Source organism: Eucyclogobius newberryi, unplaced genomic scaffold (genome assembly GCF_026437365.1).
Source record: "Eucyclogobius newberryi isolate DKJ021-1_F unplaced genomic scaffold, fEucNew1.0.hap1 SCAF_568, whole genome shotgun sequence".
Lineage (NCBI taxonomy): Eukaryota > Metazoa > Chordata > Actinopteri > Gobiiformes > Gobiidae > Eucyclogobius > Eucyclogobius newberryi.
This window is the reverse complement of record NW_027316243.1, coordinates 13,004-36,826: the sequence shown is the minus strand read 5'-3', so window position 1 is coordinate 36,826 and position 23,823 is coordinate 13,004. Positions and strand designations below refer to the sequence as shown.

Sequence of the window (23,823 nt, the reverse complement as noted above, 5' to 3'; positions counted from 1 at the left end):
AAACACACACATGAGACAAAGACACACACATGAGACACAAACACACACATGAGACAAAGACACACACATGAGACACAAACACACACATGAGACACAAACACACACATGAGACACAAACACACACATGAGACACAAACACACACATGAGACATAAACACACACATGAGACACAAACACACACATGAGACACAAACACACACATGAGACAAAGACACACACATGAGACACAAACACACACATGAGACAGAAACACACACATGAGACACAAACACACACATGAGACACAAACACACACATGAGACACAAACACACACATGAGACAAAGACACACACATGAGACACAAACACACACATGAGACACAAACACACACATGAGACACAAACACACACATGAGACACAAACACACACATGAGACACAAACACACACGGGACACAGACACACACATGAGACACAAACACACACATGAGACACAAACACACACATGAGACACAAACACACACGGGACACAGACACACACATGAGACACAGACACACACGGGACACAGACACACACATGAGACAAAGACACACACATGAGACACAAACACACACATGAGACACAAACACACACGGGACACAGACACACACATGAGACACAGACACACACATGAGACAAAGACACACACATGAGACACAAACACACACATGTGTGTGTGTGTGTTACATTATTCGCAGCTGCCCTGGGGCAGACTGGAAGTGTGGCTGATCTGAAAACCACCATCACATTCAGACACATGATGGTAAAGTGTCTAGGCCAAATGTACGAGGGATTAAAATATTGATGTTAAATAATCTTTAAATTTCGTGGTAAAATACAATTTAGAATAAATGAGACTAGTATTCATGAGGTTGAGGATAGTTAACTTGGTCATTGTCAGACCTCTTGGCTAGTTTCCAACCAATTAACCTGTTTTAAAATCCAATTCAAAACTTGACTTCTTTAAGATAAGACAAGATAGGATAAGATAAGCCTTTATTTGTCCCACAATGGGGAAATTCCAGTGTTGCAACACAAAGTAGGTACAGAAGAAGGTTCAGTAGTGTGCTATACATTATGTCCACACATACATACCTGTTTTTGCTTCTGTTTAGCTTTGAAAACAACAAATTGGACATTAAGCAACGAAGAGGCGAAACTTTTTTAGGAATTGATCATGAGCTTGTGGTAGAAATAGTGAGCCACACCCACCTGCAGATGAGGGGGGCGTGGCCCTCCAGCCTGTGGAGGCATTTTTCCTGAAAACAGAAAACCTTTGAGTGCAAAAGTCCCTGAGGGTTTTTAAACCAACTGTAGTTTAGGATCAAAACAGAAGCTAAAGATGCTAACTAACATGGACTACAGTTGTGATTGTGTACTCGCAATGATCGAGTTATAGATGCAATATATAATAATATATAAATGATGGCACATATAATGAAAGTACAGGGGATGCTATAGGTGGAGGCGGGAGCTTTACCTTCTGGCCTCTAGTCGGACTGGGCTGGGGATGAATGTGATGTCTGCTCCTTCTTTCACCAGTCGACCAATCCACCAGTCATTGTTGTACTTCTAAAAATGTGAAATTGCCAAAAGAATAATTGGGTTATGTACATAAAATACATTTTATTTCATGGGTTGAATTTGATGGCACAATGAAACAGGCCCATCACCTCTTTTATGTGCAGAAATTCTTTGGCATCAAAGTTCACGGCAGCTCCTTGGACAGGACACTCTTCATCAGTGGCACCGCAGTAGCTCACATTTGTTTTCACGGCAAATGCTACAGGTTTGTACTGGAAGCAGAATGGACGCATTTAAAACGTGATATTCTCAAATCGAGTCCAAAACTCTGTGCTCACCTTGGCTCTCTCAAGCTGCAGCTGAGCCTGGCGCTCGGCTTCAAGCCGAGACGCCTCCTTGTCCTCCTCCAGGGACAGGTCTGAATCCGAGGGACGACTAGTGTAGGAATCGGCTGAACCCTGGAACATGAAGGGAACAGTGCACACAGGCTTATTAAGATATAACATAAATGCAGTTTACTCTTGATAACATCCTGGTTCCCCTGCAACTTGCTTTGCAGTAGAAAAAGAGTGTGTGGAGGGTCCTGAGCTTGAATGTTTGTGTTTTAACTTTGATTCAAGCTCTTTAGTCTGTGACAATGTAAAACTAACACTTGTGTGATGAAACCTCTGGGTAAACTTCCTCATGTAATACTATCCACTCACTGCAGCGCCTGGTGATGCACAACACCATCGAGGTGCACAACTGGAGACTCCTCACACCGACAGGACACCCACAGGAAGCTCTAAATATATCCCACTGCAGCGTCATCAGCTGTACCTGTCCCCACCTGCTGTCCCTGCACTCCAGCTCCCCTTTTCATACTCTTCTCCCAAATATTAAAAAACACATGCAGAGTTTGCACACATCATTTGAATATCAAAGCTAGCTAGAGGTAAGGTACAGCCTGAAAAGTCTTCTCCGGATCTAGAAGTAACAAAGTCTAATTAAAGCAGTGGAGCACAGAGCCCTTCGGTGCTGCAGATGGAGGAGACTGGTCTACCGTACACTCTGATATTTAGAGAGACCGGTGCGAGCTGAAATAAACATCAGTTAATCATACACGCTATAGCCTCATTCTCAAGTGGAAATACTGCATTGACTGTGCAAGAATAAAAAAGGATTAGGAGACACTATCTATTGTAAATGGAGAAACTGACTAAATGGACAAAGAATAATGCCTATTGCCTTCAGTGATGTGGTGCATCATGTGTAATGTGGTCATCAGCAGAAATTATATTTCTGTACTGTTTTAATTACTTGACTATTCTTCCCAAATGCTTTTTGTGCTCCTACAGCTTTGAAACACAGAAAAACATGAAGTTTTTTCTTCGACAAACAAGAAAGATGTCATGGTAACTTGTAATGCAAGTTTTGACATTTGTAATATGATAGGCATATGCTTAATATGTATGAATATTTCTTTTTTTAGCGATCATCATTGTTTCTCTTAATAATTAACTCACGTATTCAGCAATGGAGTTAATTCAAATGTTAAGGTTAAGGTACACTTTATTGTCTCCATAGAATCAGAAACAGAATCAGAATAACCATTGTCAATGAACAAAATTCAGAAACATAGGAACTTGTCCTGGTGATTCGATGCAACGCAAACAACAAAACATTGAATAATGAATACTAGGGAAACTGCATTTGGATCCTTCAATGCCACTGGGGAACCCTGTCAGGAGCAGTGGATTGTGCATGCTTTGGGTTGATTCTAGATATCCAGTCACTGTCTTAGAACCATATGCATCTGCAAAGATGATCAAAATGTGATCTGTTTACATGATCCTTTGGATCTTAGTTATGATCATGAACACACACCAACAGAAACAATGGTTGCCTTTTTGCCAAGAGGATACAAGAGACAGAAAAACACTACTGGCATACTGGAAGTCCCAATTAAATAATGTAACATGAGATAATGACTGTGCAGCAGTGGAGAGCTGCCAGCAGGAGGCAGCAAAAACAACTCATCTCTACTGTACCAGGGCCCAAGTGCACAACACAATGAGCTGGGGACAAGACAAAACACTGTATCATCTGTTTTTCTCCAACTGATCGACCCAGTTTTTATTTGGTCAAATTTGAACATAAATCACATTAACTTTTTTATCATCAATCAAGACAAAAAAAGACGTCCTCTCAACTCTGAACTTGGCTCCTAACCACATGCTGACTGAGGACTGGCTGTAGAACTCTTCATGACTCAAGATGATTGACTTAATAGCAATCTTAATTATCTCTTCATGAATACATTAATTCACTAAAGACACACGCATGCAAAGACCAAAAGGTGATCCCCCATTGCACAGAGAAAGGCGGACCCACAGTCTCCTCCCATCCCGCCAGTCCACTGTGGTTAAGAAAGATGCTAAGTGCTTCACAGCTGACGTTGCTGCGAGCTCCAACAGCCATTTGCTATACAAAATTGATGCCAAGGTCTGACTGCAGGAGCCTATGTACACGCCCGTAACAGAGGGTGGCAGGGTTCCTGCATATACAGTTTAATGCATCATTTTTAACATTTTATAACACCAGTAATCCTATGTCGCTGCTGGCTGTCCAAGCGCAGGCAACCTTAATAATGTGACGAGGTGCCACTGCTGCCATCAAATAGGATGTGCATCCTTTCTTTCATAACAAGGTAACGCAGATTTGAAGACATTTTCACATTTTCGATGGATACATAATCTATAAATAAGACTGTACAGATATGCTACTAAATGAAGTAATAACATGTAACAGCTGATAAATATCCACTAAGACCATGTGGTTTCTTGTTAAAACAGGTAAAACATTTAAATCCACCGGCAGAGCTCGTACTCAAAACAAGGAATCCAGTCCCGGACCAAACAGACCTTTGACAGGTGTCGTGGGCAACTGTACATAAAGCATGACGTGGCTGAACATGAGTTGGAAATTCTAGTTCGGCTACATATTTTGTCCTAATACCAGGTAGTAATAAGAAAGGAATCCAGAAATGCTGCTTAGGTTTTGTTCACAGAATGTGATGGTATTTTCAGATGGAGGGCCGTATATATAGTTATAAGAAACTATTATAAAAACTATTACTTGAAAAATCCACACTGTAAATCTCCTGTGATGAACTTAATCATCATTTGTTATGGACAGCTCGACAAACTTGCCATGTTAATCTTTCAAATTGACACCAATCACACCTTTGGTGCTGAATAATGGCAGTACTTTCTGAAGCTTTCTATGTTTATTTATATGAACAACATGTGGAACATTGTCCCAGTTTGTGTTGTCTGGATAGACCCAGTAACTACATTTACAGAAAACCATACAGTCAGTATCTGGTGTGACTACCAAAATGGCCACCAATGCTGCTGGATATTGACAGGAACTGGAACACATAGTCATATACGCCAGAGCATCCCAACCATGTCCGGTGAGAATACTGGCCATGCAAGAAATGGAATGTTTTCAGCTTCCGGGAATTGTGTACAGATCCATGCAACGTGGGGCTGTGCATTGTCATGCTGCAACAAGCGGTGATAGTTGTGAATGAACGGCATAACAATGGACATGCCATTGAGCATCATCAGCATCTTGATATGCCACACCAGTGAGGTAGAATGGATTATTAATATTAATTGCTCAGAAAAATAGTTTTTAACAGATTTGTGAACAATATCTGAGAGAATTGGGTAAATTTTTTACATTGCTGAGTTCAGCTCGTTAAAAAAGGGTTGTGTTTATACTGTTGTACAGTGTATTAACCATAAATCAGGTCAAAATATCTGAAAACTAACAATTCTGACCTGTCCCGAGCTCAATTTGAAAATGTCGGTATTCAGCAATGTTGGGATGTCACGTCGATCCAACTTCCCTTTATAAATAATGTGTAATCTTGATTTACGTTCACCAGTTTCCAGCAAATGTATCCAGAGTACAGTAGCATTATGGACCAGGCCCGGCTACAGTCAGTGTCCTCCCAGAGAAACACAGTGAGTCAGCAGCAGTCCTCAGCCCATCAGGACAGAAATCTTAATCAGACTGTGGATAGAAGTGTACAGTAGAGGCAGCCCGTCCCTGCGCCTCTGTCCACACTCACTCAGCACACTGCCTCAGGACATCAAGACCCTGCTCTGGCCTGCATTATGCTGCACACTCTCGGTCAACCTTATTCAACTTTGACTGCTACAGAATTAAGTGCACATGAGGGGAGCTTTTTGTGAAAATGACTAAGAGCTAGATCTGCTGGACTTTTAAAAACGTCTATGGCTTCGAAACACACAAGGTGGAATAGAATTAAAGGGAAGAAGTAACAAATTGTATTACAATGTACGATCTACAATGAAAAATAATTACTGCTGCAATTATTTTAGTTCATGTGACAATGCACTTTTCTACAAGTGTACCTTTATTGTCTCAACATACATAAGCATATGTATGTCGCAAATTAAGACCCAGTTGCTTGATTATGTTCAGTGTAAGTATAATTTATTGTCGTAAAATATTTTAGATGCAGTGCTAAATTACTAATGTGGCAAATAACCAAGAAAATATTCAGACACAAAAGTTTGAGGCATTTAAAAAAAAAAAAAATCCTTAATTTCTATTGTCACGTCCATAGTTTTTTAGTTAACGGATCTGTCAGTCTTTATTTCTGCAGATATTTCTCATATTGGGCAGCCTAAGACAAGTATGAAAGAGAATTCTTAAAAATCAGACTGTTTTGTCTAAATATAGCTCCCTCCTCACACCTCCCTGACCGGCCCCGGGTGCAGTGTGGAAAGGCAGGAGGAGATTGTCAAAGTTCACTGACTTCTGATGAATTCCCCGCAGTGAGAGTGAAGCAGGTTTTGAGCCTGTCGGTGGCGTATGCGCTGAGGCACATCTGAGGCACATCTGAGGGACATCTGAGGGACATCTGAGGGACATCTGAGGGACACTGGGTCTACAGCTCCTTTAAAGTTAGCAGAGTTCTTCAGTCTTCACACAGATGTTGCACACCCTTTCCATTGTCTACTGTTATCTATATTCATCTTTAGTTCCAAGCTTTGTACAAGTTAAATATGCATTCTTAAAGCACATGCATATTTGGCCGTGTATTGCCGATAAAACTGGCCATCATGTGTCAGTTTTCTCCATCTTCGTTTCTTATTCTGACTCTCTCAATTGCATTCAGTAAGACAACAAGATGTGTCCACTTTATTCTATTTCAGGAGTTCCCGTTCAATCTAATACTCGCAGGATGGTGCTATAAAAACAACAGAACTGAATAACTGGAAAAATATCCCAAACAAAATCTTTTGGTTGTACAGTAAATAGTCCTAACCACACTTTCATGCATCTTGTTATTAAAATAGTATGACGATGACAGTAACCCACCAACAATGAGCAAAACTGAAGGGAAAAGACAAACATACAAGATTCACACTAAAATGTATTTGCTTTTACTCACTGTATCCAAAAAAACACTCAATGAGTATCTCATTCCTAGCATTTTTTGGGTAAACTATTATGTGCTACCCTTCAGTAATAAACACAAAGGAGACTAAAGAACGTGTTGCAGATAATCTCTTCATTTGTTGGTGGGCCTATCACCTGATTGCTTGTTTAACGTGCCTCCCACTCTGCTCCGTGTGACCGAGGCTGTTACATGAGGATCTACAGTCTCCTGAAAGTGCACCCGGAGCAGCCCAGTGGATCGATGAGCGCGCCACACATATTCTCCATCCTCTGCTTCCTCTGTATCCTGTCCTGCAGCTCCACCCTCCTCTCCATCATATGACCTCAGGATACTGTGTCTCCTGCTATCCATAATAAGCCCCTGTCAGACCTCGCCGTTTATAAATAGACTTTCAGAAACGTTATCCATCTGCCGTTTGTCTAAGGTCATAACTTTGAACTTGACTTATTTAATGCTACATTTTAAACAACGTAAATTGACAATGTTTTTATTTGCGACAGTCAAAATGCTAAAACACAGAGGAGTTGTAGGGTAAGTTGGTCTGCAGCTACTTTGGGCTTGAGGTTCGGATCCTGAACAATAATAACGTTCTTATAAGGCCATATTCCCACAGAAAGTATTTATTTTTTGTTTTATACCTTCTAATGTGGAGCTGAATGTTGAATATTGAATGTAAAAGGTGCATGGAGTGATCGATTTGAGAGACAACAAGCAGAAAAGTAGGAAGAGAATATTTGTTTGCTGTTGTTTTTTCCAAACATCTCTAATGAAGGCAAACTTCTGACCCTTGTGAAGGACTTGGCCTTGCTGACTGCACCGTGCACACTTTAGTTTCCTGGAAAACATCAAACCTGACTTGACGCAACTGCTTCAAAGTGTATCAGAGTTTCTAACCCACATAAACTGTGTACCAGCAGAAACAGTGCAGCACAAACTGCTCCTGATGCCTGTAAACGAGAGGTTTTCTTTTCTACCTGACCAGATTTAAGCTCTGGGTATGAATAAGGCCTCATTTTGTCTTTTATTATAAACAGTTACAATTAATATTAAAACAGTTCCTTATTTAGCATTTTGAATCTCTGCTGACAGTATAGAGGTTTTCAATGATCTCACTTCCTGTTGCAAAACATCATCATTATCAACCAGCAAAAAAAACAGCAAAAAGAATATATTCAGCTGTGATGCTGTGTGGCCGAGTAATATAGGATACTATATAAATGATCACATTTATGTTTACACACCAAGATCTTTTTTACAGGTGATGCGACAGGGAGCAATTTAAGGTATAATTTACAATCCCCATAGGGACATTTGCCTCATTGGAATCCATAAATGAGGAACATGGCCAAGGGAAACAGGAGGATCCAGATGAAAACAGCCAAGTCTTAGGGAAATCATTCATTAAACTTTATAAATCATAAAAAGTGATCAAATACACTATACCAGATGCACATCTTCTTTCACTATGACGCTTATAAGTCCAGCCTGATAATAAGGCACCTAAAAGACTAGAATTGAGATCATTGGTTTTCTGCACATTGCTGGTTCATCAGATTTAATCAAGCCACTGCTCGCTGACGCTCCAACACACACGTATAGGAATCGCACACGCACAAAGCACTCGGCTCCTCACGGGACAGGCTTTTAGTGCTCTGTCTCATGCAGTATTTAATTGACCCTGCACAGGAAGCCTAGCGGTCCCAAATGCACTGCTTCTTCCCCCTCCGACAATACATGGAGCACCAGCAAGTACAGTATATGCCTATACATCACAACTGCATTGAAAATGTAAGCAGATTTCAGCGAATGTGAAATACCATTTGGGTTTAAGAAGTTACAATATTTTACCAATAAATGCAGCCCGCAAACTTCTCAGAAACTGCATGAAAGCATTGACAAGTACACATGCATCCCATTTATCACAGGTCCAGCAGAAACACATGAGTGCAATAGTAAGCTAGAAGATGCAGAGGACGCTGCAGTACTTACTCAGTTGGAGGTAGGCAGTGGCTCGTGCCTTCTGCTAGTCGCTCATGGTGTGCCCTATCTGGGGTAACACTAAAGTGAAGTGTAGCGTGCTCAGAAGCAGTCTTCTTCCCTTCACCCCCACCCTCCGCTCCATTCTACGTCACAGAGACTCTCCTCTCCGCACATCTCTCTGCTCTCCTCCTCCCCGTTGTTACGGTCCCATGGAGTGCAAGAAGATTAGGTTTCTCCAAGAATCTTGCAAGGCACAACGTCAATAGTGACATTATGATCAGGAGATATTTGTGGTAGAAATATAGCTTCATTATGCACAAAGGATAAATAGTCTTCAGATATTTAACCTGTCTGTATTTGCTGTCTCACCAGATTGAATATGTTTACAGTGCATATGCGTTTTATTAGGGCGGGTTCAATGATACGATATGTACCCCTATGATACATAACCCAATACTTGGTGCTTCATACAATATCCTGCATTACAAGTTCACTAAAAGGATATTTTCACAATGCCATGTGACCTGTTCTTTTATAACGCCATGTCAAAATGCTCATTATACATGATGAAATGCTGAATGTAGGTTACGGTTGCCAGGAGGCAAACCATTATCATGTGTTCCGGGACTGTCCTGCTGCATAAAAATACTGGACAAAAATGAGCAATGCACCACCGTCTCACTCAACGTCAGAACCATGCATTTGGGCCCCAAAACTCCTGCCATAGACTACATAAATGGATAACTTTGGAATATACTTCTGGCAGCTGGAAAAAGGCCATCACGAAGAAATGAATCACACAAACTGAGCCAACGATCGACATACGGAAAAAGTAATAAAAATAAAAATGTGGGATTCGACTTGAAAATGGACACATTTGACAGATTCTAAATGGGACTTTTATTTTGGACTTAGTGTGTCTTTACTTTCTTTTTCTTTGGATGCCTTATTTTCCTAAATTCTAATTTAATTTTTTCCCAATATGTTTCTCTCTGGTCTTGTTTGTTTTTGTTGTTTTACATGTTTTAATTTAATAAAATGAGCCTTAATGCAGCAGTCAGCAGGTTCAAAATATATTCATGAACACGTAAAACTGGCATGTGTAAGAATCAATATATACAAATAGTGGTTTGCTCTTTGCCTCTCAACACGTGAGGTACGGACTGGGGAGTTTCAGACTTCTAGAGCCTCTAGAGCTGATGCAATGGTTGATGGTGCAATTAGAAATTAATCGTGATATGATCTCTAGACTGTGACCGGTGATGGAAAGAGTAAAAAGTAAAAGGGCTGCGACTAATGATCCTTTTGCTAATTAATTATAGCAATTATTCTTTCACTTGATTTGTTGTTTGACATGATGAGAATATAGAAGCCGTTTGAGGATCCTGGTGGAGCACATTTATGGACCAGGGTTAGGGTTAGGGTTGGTCACATTTCTCATGAAATTGTGCCTCAATTCAATTTGAATCATAAAACCTCTTTTCTCATAGTTTCAATTAGCTTCAGGAATATTAAAAGATGTATTTCCATCCAGAGTTATTATGTTTCATCATATGATCTTGTCTTGACAATGAGAGAGCGTGACCACAGCACAAAGCCTCCTCCAGCTCGTCTCGAACACTCTCACTGGGGTTCAGATCTGTAGTAGATTAGTTTCTGCTGCTTGATCCCAATGATTTGACCTTTCTTAAACACACTGACATCTTTTCCATGACCACGGGATTTGTCTTTCCACATGGTTGTTTCAGAAATGAGAAGAGAGTCACTGTCTAAGTTGGGTCAAGGGCTCAAGAGTTTAAAAGTAACTGCCTGGCCATGACATCTGATTTATAATTTGAGGTTTATGTAATTGAAAGTACAAAACATAAAATAATACACAAACTCTGGTAAAGGACAGATAAAAAGTAAATCATAGCAGAAGGAGCAGTGCAAGAACCACAAACGTTTAAATTGTTTCATATTGTCAACATAAAGCTTTAGTCACTTGTATGTTGGTATATTTACTCACAGTGGGAAGAGGAACCAACACTTTTACTCAAGTCAGAGTATTAGTACTTCAATATTACTCAAACAATATCACTCAAGTAGGAGTAAATGTATACAGACAAAAGGTTACTCCAAGAAGTACAATTTCCTGAAAAAGTTACTCAAGTAAATGTAACTTGTTGTGGCTCAGTACAACCCACCTCTGATTTGGAATGTAACTCATTTCAATTACAAGGTTAAAACGATAATGGCTGTGAATATATGCATTTTTTAACGATAGTATCATATTATGATTCTTGGTTTCTCTGTATTTAAAGCAGCTCTATAATCAACCCAGTCTTTGCCTCTGTCATGCTCTGAGTGAGTGACAAGCGGATTCAACCAATCACAGTGAAGCGTGAACTCACAGAAGCAGCAGATAATTTGGCACGATTAAAGATAGACTACTATATCAATCAAAACCATGTTTGGGGCTTTATATAATTGTGATTGTGTTCGGCATATTGCCCACTGACACCTACTTGCACCAAAGCCCCATTGACGGTGGGAAATTCTTCATCCTTCAAGATTATGAATATATTTACAAGTTATCGGCTTGTGAACAATGACACCTAAAAATAGACAATCGAAGAAAATAGTGTACGACCTCATGGAGCAAAATAGCTCAAACTCGCCTATAACGATGATGGAGAATCTGATCATTCAAAGGCAGATTCAGACAACAGCACAGGTAAACAATAACATTCAGCTGTTTAACAATACAACAAGGACCATGACTGCTGAGAAAAATACCCATCAAAGTTTACATTTATTATTCATATTTGAGGCTGCAGGAAATGGTGCAGCGAAGAGAAACCGAGCCACAAACAGGGCGTCAACTTGAATCCTGTCTAAACTATGGCGTGGAATAAAACACCAACGGACAAAAATAGCATTCTCAAGCTACAGAAATGGAAAGAACGACTTTTAGGATCGGCACCCGAGCATTGAAAGCGTCTGTCTGTCAGTCTGTCCCGCACGAGGCACTGCTCTGGGCTGTTCTGTCGCTGCTGATGCTGCTGATGCTGCTGTTGCTGCTGCTGCTGCTGCTGCTGCTGCTGCTGCTGCTGCTGCTGCTGGTGCATTATGGATGAGGCTATTTTAAGGCTTTGGGGATGGTGCGTTTTGATTTGCGAGCGGGGCGAGATGGCACCTGGCTGCTGCCGAATCTCTTCCTCTGAGAGCCGAGCCGTGATGAGCGGCGACGTGAAGGTGCAGCGTGTGTTTGTGCACAGAGCTGACCCCAGTGTGAAGTATGATGTAAACAGAGAGACATCAAGGAGACTGTCACATTAACTGTACTTTACTGTAGTGATCTGCAGAGGGATGAAATACACCTGATGAGGACAGGTTAATCAAAGCTTATATGCTATAAAGCTGTCGCCTATAATTACATTTTACATTATCCACTATGTTTCCACTATGTCTTTTGAGACGGAGATTACTGTGACTTGTTGACACTGAAAATATATAGTCAAACTTATAACTCATCATGTTCAGGCTCCAGATAAAGACACAATTTGATAGGAATAAATACCAAAAACAATGCCTAAATGGATTTTAAGTACCTATAATTACATTTTACATTATCCACTATGTTTCCACTATGTCTTTTGAGACGGAGATTACTGTGACTGGAAATGTATAGTCAAAAATATATAGTCAAACTTATAACTCATCAGGTTCAGGCTCCAGAACGACACAATTTAATAAGAATACATACCAAAAACAATGCCTGAATGGATTTTAAGTAACATTGTAACACTATCTTAACAAAGACTTAAGGAACTCCCATAAGTGAAGGAATGAAAACTTCAACAAGTAGCCAAAGTGCAAGTTTTATGCTCCATTTGTGAAATAAGGATTGTAATTTTTAGTCATAGTAATACGTGCAAGTGCAGGTGTAGTCACATTTGAGCTAAAGGGGAATATTGCATTATTGGAGGCTTTTAAGAGTCAGGTTTTAATTGACGCGCGTTAATGAATAACCTAAAACTACAACAGCCTTTGACCTATGTTCAAGTCCACTGCCCGAAATACAAATGAAGCGCGCAAACATCATCTTTAACACAGAGAAGCTTGACCAGAGGCAGAGAACAAACCAGAGAAAACCTGCAGACGAACCCACCTCGTTCAGCAGCAAGACGCTTGAATTAGTCAGGGACATCAGTGGCTCACCGAGATTTTGTTGTTGTTGGGACCCAAACTTGTGTAAAAAAAAATAAATAAATAGCTTTAGTTAATTAAAACCATCAAGTGAAGACAGATCGTCGCGGCTCAACCAAACAGATCTCTCCAAGGCGAGCCACGCGGGGCTGCTGGAGGCGCATCATTCCACAGTCAAATCTGCAGTTTTTCGGACGCACAGCATGATCGATGAGTGTGCACAGAGCCACGCGCACGGACACACGCGGGGATAGATTACAGCCTTCTGGATAAATTATGCAGGACTTGCACTTTTCACACAGCTCTGTCCCCGGGGTCTCTGTGGATTCATGGCGGTCTATTTTGGATTTTTCGCAGAAGATACTCATTTGTGACTCTGACTGGATATGGGATATTCCCCGATCACTGCTGGTCTCTTTTACACCAGGACCACTTACTAAGGCTGATTTAAAAGAGTTACAGACCGTTCACAGCCTGTGTATTGTATTGTGCCACTATAAAACCTTTTTTTTTTTTTTTACAGTTCAAGCCTAATTTAATGATCTCCACCTTTTCTGTCATACAATAAATTAAACCACTAAAGGGAGTTGTGAGCTCCCATAACCAGTGAAACCATTAACCCTTGTTTAACGATTGTATTGTTTTTTTTAATTCTACATTGCGATGTCCCAGTGCAAGAGCCGCGTTTCTTATTACTTACATGGCATTTTATTTTGTTTCATGTATGCATTTATTATACATATTATATCATGATATTTGTTTTCATTGTTCAAAACTTACACCATAAACCACAGACACAAACAAGACAAGACCAGAGAGAACTGATTAGGTGAAAATACAAATTAAAAATTAAAAAGGGGAGCCATCTAAAGAAAATAATGTATAATTTACATGGTATTTTCATTATAATATCCAAAAGGAAAATCCACCAATGTTGACTCTAACCATTTCTTTAGTGACCAGCCCTGACTCGGCAATATATATTAATATTAATACAGGCTACATTTAGAGAAGCCCAGTGATAGTGGGGTGTAGGTGTCAAACCCGTCCACTAGATGGTGCAAACCTGAGGACCCGCGACATGGGGTAAAAGTAGAACAGCCCACATCAAAAGTGTGGGAATGGTGACCAGGGCCAGGGCTGTGTGTAAACTTCAAATAAGAGTCCTGATACTCAGCGTGGCCTGCGCTGTGGCCCAGGCAGAAGCTCGGCTCATTTTACACTGAAACATCGTTTTTGTCACATCCTCCTCTGATACAGGCTTAAAGAGAACAGACCCAGAGTCCAGTCACCAGTCACGTCTCTGTCAGTCAGCCCCAGGGCAGACACAACTTCGGCTGTGCAGTACTGTGTAAAGTAGTATTAAGCACCACGCCATAATTATAACAACACTGAAGTGCTTTTATGGCAGATATGACGGTAAAGATAACAATATATTGGTTGTTCAGTGGAGCGTTGTCCCCAAAAGAGACTGAAACATTATTTGTGAGCAATGGCGCCCCGTGGTGGAAAATTAAGGCAGCGCAGTTTAAGGCTTGATAAAAAATCTAGAAAAGTAAAGAAAGAAAAAAAGGGCCTATTCAGAAAAAATAAATAACCTAATAAAAGGAGTACAACGTTAACCTTTCCACCACTAATCACATTTCAACGTTTAAGCCAAGGTGGAGCCTTAGTATAATTTTTTTATTTGTGAAATTAAATGAGTAAGTGAAATAATTCCTCATATCTGCCAAAATGAAAGTGGTAATAATGTAGGCTACAGCTAATATCTTACCTGTTGAACTGAATGTCCAAATAAGGTCAACACCTATAGAATATTATCAGAGGTGTTCAAGCTAATAAGTTAAAACTATATTAGAATTATAAGCAAAAGACTGTCATAACTTATCAAACGAAAAAAAGATGCTATCATAATATATGATATATCTTGAAACAACAATTGCCCTGAAATTACTTCGGTTGTGAATATATGGGTAATTATAGCAGTCACGTGATATCTCTATAGGCCTAAATATGCATTTCATTCAAATCATGAATATTGTTATTCTGTGTAGAAGCAAAACAAGCTGTGCATTTACAACATACATAATATACATACATAATACAACACAATAAAATAGGCGTAGGTTAGATAAAATTGGCAACTCTAAATTGCCCCTATGGACGGGTGTTGAAAATTAGCATATTCTGCTATAACACAAACATTGCATCTGGTTCCTCCAATGCTATGTCCATATTAAAAAATAAAAATAAAAAATAAAAATTATGAAAATATGGAACAATAGAGGACCATTTTTTCTGACAATCACCAACATTGATTACTTATTTATTTATCAATAACCTTAATTTAACCAGGTAAAACCACACTGAGATCAAAACCTTTTCATCAGGTTGACCTGGGCCAAAGTCAATAGGCTTCACCGTTTCAATGAAACTGTTGCTATTTCTCTGGCAGGTAAGCGGAGTGCAATGGTGGTATAACTCTCCTATAGGTGAGTGTGAGGGTGTGGGCTTGTTTAAATGATGAAAAGTCACCATATTCTCTGGTCTGTGTCAACACCAGCGTGGCCTTTCTGGTTACACATCAAACTCCTCAGTGCCATTGGCTGCCTTGGCTCTGGCTGAACCACCTTTGGTTTTATTGTTTCTGGAGATTATCTCACAGACAACTGAAGAAAAACTCGGACAGAAGGCACTGGTGTAAGGTTTATTTTGTACACAAAGCAATTCAAAGTGCTTCACACAGCAGGAAAAATGCATTAAAATCACAAAGAAATGACGGAAACAGAAATACAATAAAATTAACTAAATAAAAAAATAAAAATAAAAAACATCTTGCCAAATCCAAATGTATCGGTCCACATTGGCAGGCATTCCACACACACTCAGCAGCATGACAGGTGTCTCCGGGATGGACACATCACTTTTAGATTGATTTGTTCCCATGGTGTTGCCGACAACAACATGCTAAGGAAGTTATGTAGATTTAAAGCAGTATAAAATATTTCCTTTTCTCATTGTAAAACATGTTACAGACTATATTTCTGTCCACATAACACTCACAGAAGATCCTTTTGAAACTCTTGTAATGTAAAAAAAATGGTGTGTTTAATGAAAACTACTGTGTGTAATTGTATGCATAAAAGTTATACGCATTGCAAAGAAAAAACAAGTGGCCTAAAATGAGAATTGTGCCACTATAAACTCTCTTAACTCTATTAAGCCTAATTTATTGATCTCCACCTTTTCTGTCATACGATAAATTAAACCACTAAAGGGAGTTGTGAGCTCCCATAACCAGTGAAACCATTAACCCTTGTTTCACCATTGTATTGTTTTTTTAATTCTACATTGCGATGTCCCAGTGCAAGAGCTGCGTTTCTCATTATTTACATTGCATTTTATTGTATTTCATTTAATTTATGCATTTATTATACATATTATATTTTAATATTTGTTTTCATTGTTCAAAACTTACAACATTAACCACAGACAAAAACAAGACAAGACCAGAGAGAACTAATTAGGTGAAAATGCAAATCAAAAATTAAAAAGGGGAGCCATCTAAAGAAAATAATGTACAATTCACATGCTAAATTGGGACCCTATTTCCTCAGGCTCCCGTCCCGGTCACCTCCCCACGCGGCCACCAGAGGGCGCCACACCCCCGCTGATCGGCGCGTCTCTGGTTTAGGGCGATGTGAGAGAGAGAGAGAACCAGAGGGAGTCCGGGAGGTCGAGGCGGTGGGAATGTACTGTAGCTCGGCTGGGAACAGTGACGGTTCTCCCGGTCTGTCAGCCTTTCCCTTAGCCGAGCGTCTGGAGCAGCTTCTCGGCCTCTCTCCGGCACAGTCGCGGGCACGGACGGACGGACGGGCCACGCGCTGGACCGAACACGGCGGTAGAAACACTGGATCTCCACTGCAGTATTACTCTCTGGATCTCCAATGGTGAGTGCTGCTGCTGCTGCTGCTGCTGCTGCTTCTCCCCCTGCTGCTCCCGCTACTGCCGCTGCCTCCCGCCGCCGCTGTTCCGTGCTGTGCCGTGCAGGTCGGGGGGCACACGGTAAAGCCGATCGCGGTGGGACAAACGCCAACATCTGACTTGGACTTGCGCCGCTGTGATGATCGCTGCGGCGCGGGGGAAGTGCTCTGCAGCCAGCGCGTGCTCCTCTCCGCGCGCGCACTCCACAAGACGTGTTTGGGGGTTTTTTTTGTAACTGTGACACTTTCCCGACGATCGGACGGCGCGCGCGAGCCCGTGGACGCGTTCGCGAGTGGGACGGTGTAGCGGTCAGTGGCCCTTTCGCACCGATCCATTTGCGTCCATTGACCTGTTTAGAGTCCAGAAAGCAAGAATGACGTTCGGCTGCTGATGGTGGTGGTGGTGGGGGGAGAGGAGAGGAAGAGTCGGGGCCCAGTGTGTCGCTCGTGGAGACTCGTGTTATTATTATTATTATTACTACAGCTTTGCTCACATCGTCCAGCAGAAGAGCCGCCGCGGTGCTTGGAGCTCCTTAAGTTGCTCCTCAGATGCTCCCGCTTGCCTCCGGAGGCTGCTGGGATGCGGGGCAGGAGGGACTCGGTTGTAACCCCGGGTCTGTGACGTTTCTCCTACAGTGTTTCTTCTTCCAGTCTGACAGGGGACAAACTCGGGGACAAACTCTCCCGTGATTTGAAGACTGCATCTGGACAGTGGGGAGCCGTCGACTTGGCGTGTCGGCTCTTGGTGCATCCTGTTATGTAATGGGCTGTTTCGGCCGATTGCCCGCAACCAAACAGCCCGGGCCTACACGTGTTCAGCACCAAATGTGGTCTTCAATGTTATTCAGATGATGACTTGGGCTTTTGAGAGATATGCGGTGTGAAGATGGTCTGTTTTTAAGCTTTGATGCCAGTCTAAAGGTTAGGAGGGCACCCGAGCCTCTTATCCTTCTTATCTGGATCAGTCCTTATGACAGCATCATTCAGATAATCCAAGAAGTCACAACTGCATCAACACCCCTCAACATATGTGTTTGCATCAACACCCCTCAACATATGTGTTTGCATCAACACCCCTCAACATATGTGTTTGCATCAACACCCCTCAACATATGTGTTTGCATCAACACCCCTCAACATATGTGTTTGCATCAACACCCCTCAACATATGTGTTTGCATCAACACCCCTCAACATATGTGTTTGCATCAACACCCCTCAACATTATGTGCCCACAGTCCCACACTGTTCACATGCTAAACTTGTGCTTTCAAGTTTTTCTGCTTTCTATGTCATTGTAAACGGCATATTACATTTTCTGTTGATCCAATCGCTTTGGATGGAGGTTGAATTAAATGCTAACAGTTTTTCTCTCCTGAACAAACTTTCTAGAGTGGAGCATATTCAAATAAAAGGACTAGGTCATGGCTTTATATTTAAACTAATGATGGCGCGGTGCTGGTCAGTGCTTCGTTCCAGTTTATCGGCTATAATAATCTCTAGTAAACATATTTTTAGTTTATTTATTTTCTCTAGGACAGTAAGTCATTGACTGGCGCTCACTTAAAGTGGACAGCAGCTGCGGGAGCACTTGATTAAGATGGACTTTTACTACAGTCTGGAAATGACATTGTGGTTCAAAGGCTTACAAACGGGTGTATATTGTACACATGTGCCTGGCAGGGATTTACTTATTAAGTTTAGAGGTTAGTGTCCTTGACATGTGCTGCAAGAAGCCAACCATATAGTGAGTCATCAAAGCTAATGGGGGAAGCATGGACAATTTAGTGTGGAATGGAGAGATCTTGATCTCTGATGGTGCCCACTCAGGAGGGCTTTGTTGTCAAATAGAGCCCACCCATCCCTGCCAGCTTGATATGTGAGGCCTGATTGTGATGATACAGTCCTGTCCACCACAAGAGTTTGGTGATGAGTTGGTGAAAGCTGCCAGTGTTTTTCTGTTCTTCTCTTTATTGTGTGGCTGCTCCATCAGACAGTTATAGGAGATTTTCTTGTTAACAAACAAAACCACAAACTCCATGAAATTGCTCTCTGCTTTATAGGACATGGAAAGTGGAAAACACAAGTCATTTGCTCGGCTTTGTTTTTGATCATTTAAGTTCATGCACAAACACATGACTACTGACAGAATTACTCACAGCTCAACAACTGTTTTCTGAATCATCTTTCGGTTTATCATAATTCTGCTGATATGTGCCCATGTTGTGAGCACTCCACAACCATTATATATCATAATGTAATGTAATATGTGTGTATTTTTCAGGAAAACAGGTGGAAAGAGGGGCGATGGGCGGAGGAGTATCGCTCTGTCTGTTACTGAGACACTTGCAGACACACCTCTGATGCCTCTGACAGGACTGAGCTCATGGTTTGTGCTCGCAGGGATCAACTAGTGGCCTGGCCAACGTTTCAACACACAACAAAGCCCACACAGGTGAGAGGCTCCAAGTCACACTGGTCTTTGTCATGTACTACAGTTGGGTAATACTGTTTCTTGTATTTCTGGTGTAGGATGTCGTGGGCCAGAGGGCTCTTTACACGAAGAGTGGACGAGCGAAAAACAGCATGGGGAGAGCGCAACGGCAAGAAGCGAAAGGACAGTTCCTCCCTGTGCCATCCCCGCTACATGAGCTGTCTGCGGGATGCTGAAGACCTCGACTTGCCCAACGCAGCCTCTCAGAACTACCCCGGTGGAGCTGGAACCAGCGCGGGTAACTACAACCTGCACTGTGTGTGGCAGGAGGACCACTACCTGAAGAAGCCCAGTGCTGGCGATGTGGGTCTGAAGGCCGTGGACCTGGGCTTTGAAGATGGTGACGTGAAGGGCAGGAAGGAGGAGGAAGTGGGGGAGCGGGGCGAGGGCAGCTGTAAGGTCATGAGCGCTGCGGACTGCTGGAGGAGAATAGTTTGGGTTTTTCAATCGAAGAAGTTTAGTTCGGCCAAGCTGGAGCGATTGTACCAGCGCTACTTCTTTAGACTCAACCAGAGCTCGCTGACCATGCTGATGGGGGTGCTGGTGGTGGTGTGTGCGGTCATGCTGGTGTTCCACTGCATCAATGCCAGTCCGGACATCGCCTACATCTCCATCCTCTCCGTGGCCATGGCGCTGTTCCTGGCTCTGATGGTGGTGTGCAACCGCAATGGCTTCCACCAGGAATACATGTGGATGGTCAGTTACCTGGTGATGGGCGTGCTCATCGTGGTGCAGGTCTTCGGGGTGCTCATGGTGCAGCCTCGCAGCGCTTCGGAGGGCGTCTGGTGGACTGTCTTCTTCATCTATATCATCTACACCCTGCTGCCAGTGCGCATGAGAGCCGCGGTGCTCAGCGGAGTTGTGCTGTCGACCATCCACCTGGTCACAGCCTGGCACCGCAACCAGGAGGACAAGTTCATTTTCACACAGGTACAACGTCTTCACACAAGCTCATTAAATACATAGTCACTATTTTCTATTCAATTACAGTTATTGCACTACAGGCCTTTAGTGAAATTCAAAGGAAAGACTAGGACACAACTGATGAATTATTACATTTTCTCATAATGGTCTCCAAAGTGTTATTTAAAATGTTCCTTCTAAATCATAAATACATTCAAGCAAAAGTGTCCCTGAATTTAGAGCCTTAAATTGATATGGTGTAACATGTTTTGGCCACATTGTAGCCTTGCTAAGATCTGCGAAGATAAGGTCCGTGTTGTGTTTTCATCAACACATTGTATTTAGTTTATACAGTTAAATACACATTTGTTTGTTTTTGGGGTTTTGCACTTTGCTGTTTTTAGTTTGTTTTGAATAGTAAATGATAAACTAGATCCAGCTGCCTCAGAGGAAGCTCTCTCTCCGATTCATTTTCAGTATTCTTGGAATTAAATCAACACAGCGCAACTTTCTGGAGCCAGCAGGATTTCATAGAAATAAAAAGTTAGACTATTCTCCATTGCGATGGATAGGTTTTATGCCATACTGTAGAAAATTACAGCCAAAGGAAAAAAGCAGGAGGAGCCTCCTCCAGGCCAAGTACGATTCAGGTTTGTGGAAATGCAAGCCGCTTACAGTAAGGTGAGTAAGTAAAACATGCTTTTATTTTATTATGTTTTTTGCTAAAAACCTATGTTAGGGCTTTAAGTTCACACCAAAGCAACAAGGATTATAACTTTCTTATGGCCGTAAATATTCACGTTACACTACATATTGCTATTCTACTCCAGATCTTCCATAAACGCTCACTCAGAGCCAGAAAACTGTGGTATTAACATGCAAATGCTTATTCAGAAACAAAACAATGCTCACTTTCTCTAATTGGGACCTATACAATTGAGCACAATGTTGTTACTGTACTTGCCAGTGGAAACGCCCTACTTTCTCTCCCCATCAATATGGGGCAAACCGTGCAGTAGGCTGCTTCTTCACCACTTTTCCACATCAGAGGTGGCGTACTAAAAGTAGATGGTGCTGTAGATGTTGGCCGCCTCTCAAGTGAGGTTTTTAATGAGCTTCTGTTTTGTGCTGTGTCTTTGAGACGGTGGCACCTCTGTAGGGGTTTGTTGGAGGTCGTCTGGGTTGAGCAAAGCCTTTAGCAGCACTGTGTGGAGAAATATCATGATAATGTAGCATGGTGCCATTCAGATCCGCTATCCCCAAGACAAGGAGGCTATTGTCGTCAAATGAAAAAGGGTGGGATACTGAGATTGTGCAATGAAGTTGATTCAAAACAACATGATTAGTTCCTTGTATTGGATTCTGAGGAAAGGCATGACCAGATTTGAGAGGGTTTAGCGAAGAACAGATGGAAGCTATTGACTGCTTTGCTGTAGTATTTTGTTTATGAGAAGCAAACCTTCTAGGACAGTGGCAGAAATAGGTCACTCATGACCTTAATTAATATACAAAGTAAATAGCAGCCAAACATGTTGTTTATAACTGTTTTAGCTAAATGTTTCGAACCCAATTGTTAATAGCAAATTTCCAATAGTCAGTCTTTAATCGTGTTCGAGCCTTCAGATCATTTGTAACAAGGCAATAATATTATACAACAGAGCTTATAGGGCTTCCAGAACAAGGTAGATGAAGAATATGCAATTGTTTCGACATGGGGCAGTAACGGCTGTAAAAACGTATGCATATGAAAATAAAATACATTTAAAATTTATAGTAATATATAGTAAAACCTTAAACCCATGTCCAATCCATGCCAAAGCATTCCTATGTTTCTGACACTCAAAGTATGTGCCGTGTTCTATAATTAAATGTTTTATTTCAAATGTCAAAGCAAAGTCTGGCAACTGTTACGCAATCTCAGCCTGGCTCTTTTTCATTGTACATGTGATAACTTAGTTTGACACAATTTATCTAGTTAGAGCACATTCAACAAACATACTTCTCTGTTAGCCTGAGTGGAGTCGTGCTCTTCCTCTCAAACTTCAGTATTAAGCAACCTGACGAGTGTGGAGCCTGCACTGTGAATAAGGCAATATTGACATTGCACTGCTGGTCCACTGAGCTTTGTGCTAAGTGCCATGTCCCGGCCCAGACAGTGCCACAGCAGAGGCCGCTCTGCTGGATCTATGCACTGGGCTTCAGTTGGCTCTAGTCTAATGGACTGCTGCTCAGCCCCAGGCCCTGGACCCCAAACGTTGTATGTTCCACTTCTCTGAACAATCAATGATGGGACATGGGCCTGTGGTGTTGGACTGAGCGCTTACTTTCTCTGCTGGGCTTTGATAGAGAGACTGAGATTGAATAACATGAATTGTCCGAGGTCATCTAGTGCTTTTACTCACCTCTTACTTCAAGTTTTACACTTGAAATCACTTGCCCTTTGGATAGTATTTTTGTCAATCCAGACAGTAAAAATACATTATATGTGTGTATTCATTTTTTTTTTACTATAGATGAATTTACGATAGATGAATTAAAAGCACTTAATGTTGCTTCTCAAATGGACTTGATTATTATTTGTTCTACTGAGAGTGTGGTCACCTAAACACGGATTATTTAAATGGAGATGGATACGTTTAATGCCATACTGTGGAACGTTCTAGCAGACCCCCCCATCAGAAGAAAGGTTTAAACTTCAGAAAGTAAATGTATCATTATAATCAGCACGTTTCACGACCCCTGCACACTTACACACCAATAAGTATCTTTGCTTTAGTTTGACCTAGAAGAGTGTGGAGTCCCTTACGCCTTTATAAAGACACTTCAGCCTGACATGCAACTACTGCGAGTGAATACTGGAGCCATTGAGTCCATCACAAGCTCGTCATGACACACATAAGCCTGTGCAGCGCTCTGTGGCTCTGGGCGTCACATGGCCCGACGTCCTGATCTGGGAACGCTGCTGCCTCTTCTTCAGGGATCTCTCCATCCTCATGCCTTGTATCGTGTCCTCGATTTATTTTCTTCTTTTTTTTGTAATCTTCCCCGCGGAGATGTTCAGGCAGGATCAGAGCTCAGAAGATGCACGCCTGTTGATGGCGAGGACAATGGGGTTCTTTGTGGAGGACCTCCTCGGTGGGGGAGGGGGCAGAGGGGGTTATGACAGTGACAAGGGGACAACCATGGATAGTGTAAAATGAAGCTGGGCTGACGCATTGCTCTATAAATGCCCGTCAGTCTTTTTCC

General features: G+C 41.7%; 1 protein-coding gene and 1 pseudogene across 1 annotated transcript; one reads left to right on the top strand and one right to left on the bottom strand.

Moving 5' to 3' along the window:
* Positions 1–1,086: 1,086 nt before the first annotated feature.
* Positions 1,087–4,002, bottom strand: LOC140346048 (voltage-dependent L-type calcium channel subunit beta-3-like). Its single transcript, XM_072432305.1, has 6 exons — positions 3,916–4,002; positions 1,881–2,000; positions 1,692–1,814; positions 1,499–1,590; positions 1,231–1,277; positions 1,087–1,133 (listed from the first exon to the last, which is right to left on the bottom strand). The coding sequence occupies exons 1-6, from the start codon at positions 4,000–4,002 to the stop codon at positions 1,087–1,089; spliced, it is 516 nt and encodes a 171-aa protein (XP_072288406.1).
* Positions 4,003–17,051: 13,049 nt separating this feature from the next.
* On the top strand, positions 17,052–20,640 carry LOC140346050 (adenylate cyclase type 6 pseudogene; annotated as a pseudogene).
* The last annotated feature ends 3,183 nt before the right edge of the window (positions 20,641–23,823 follow it).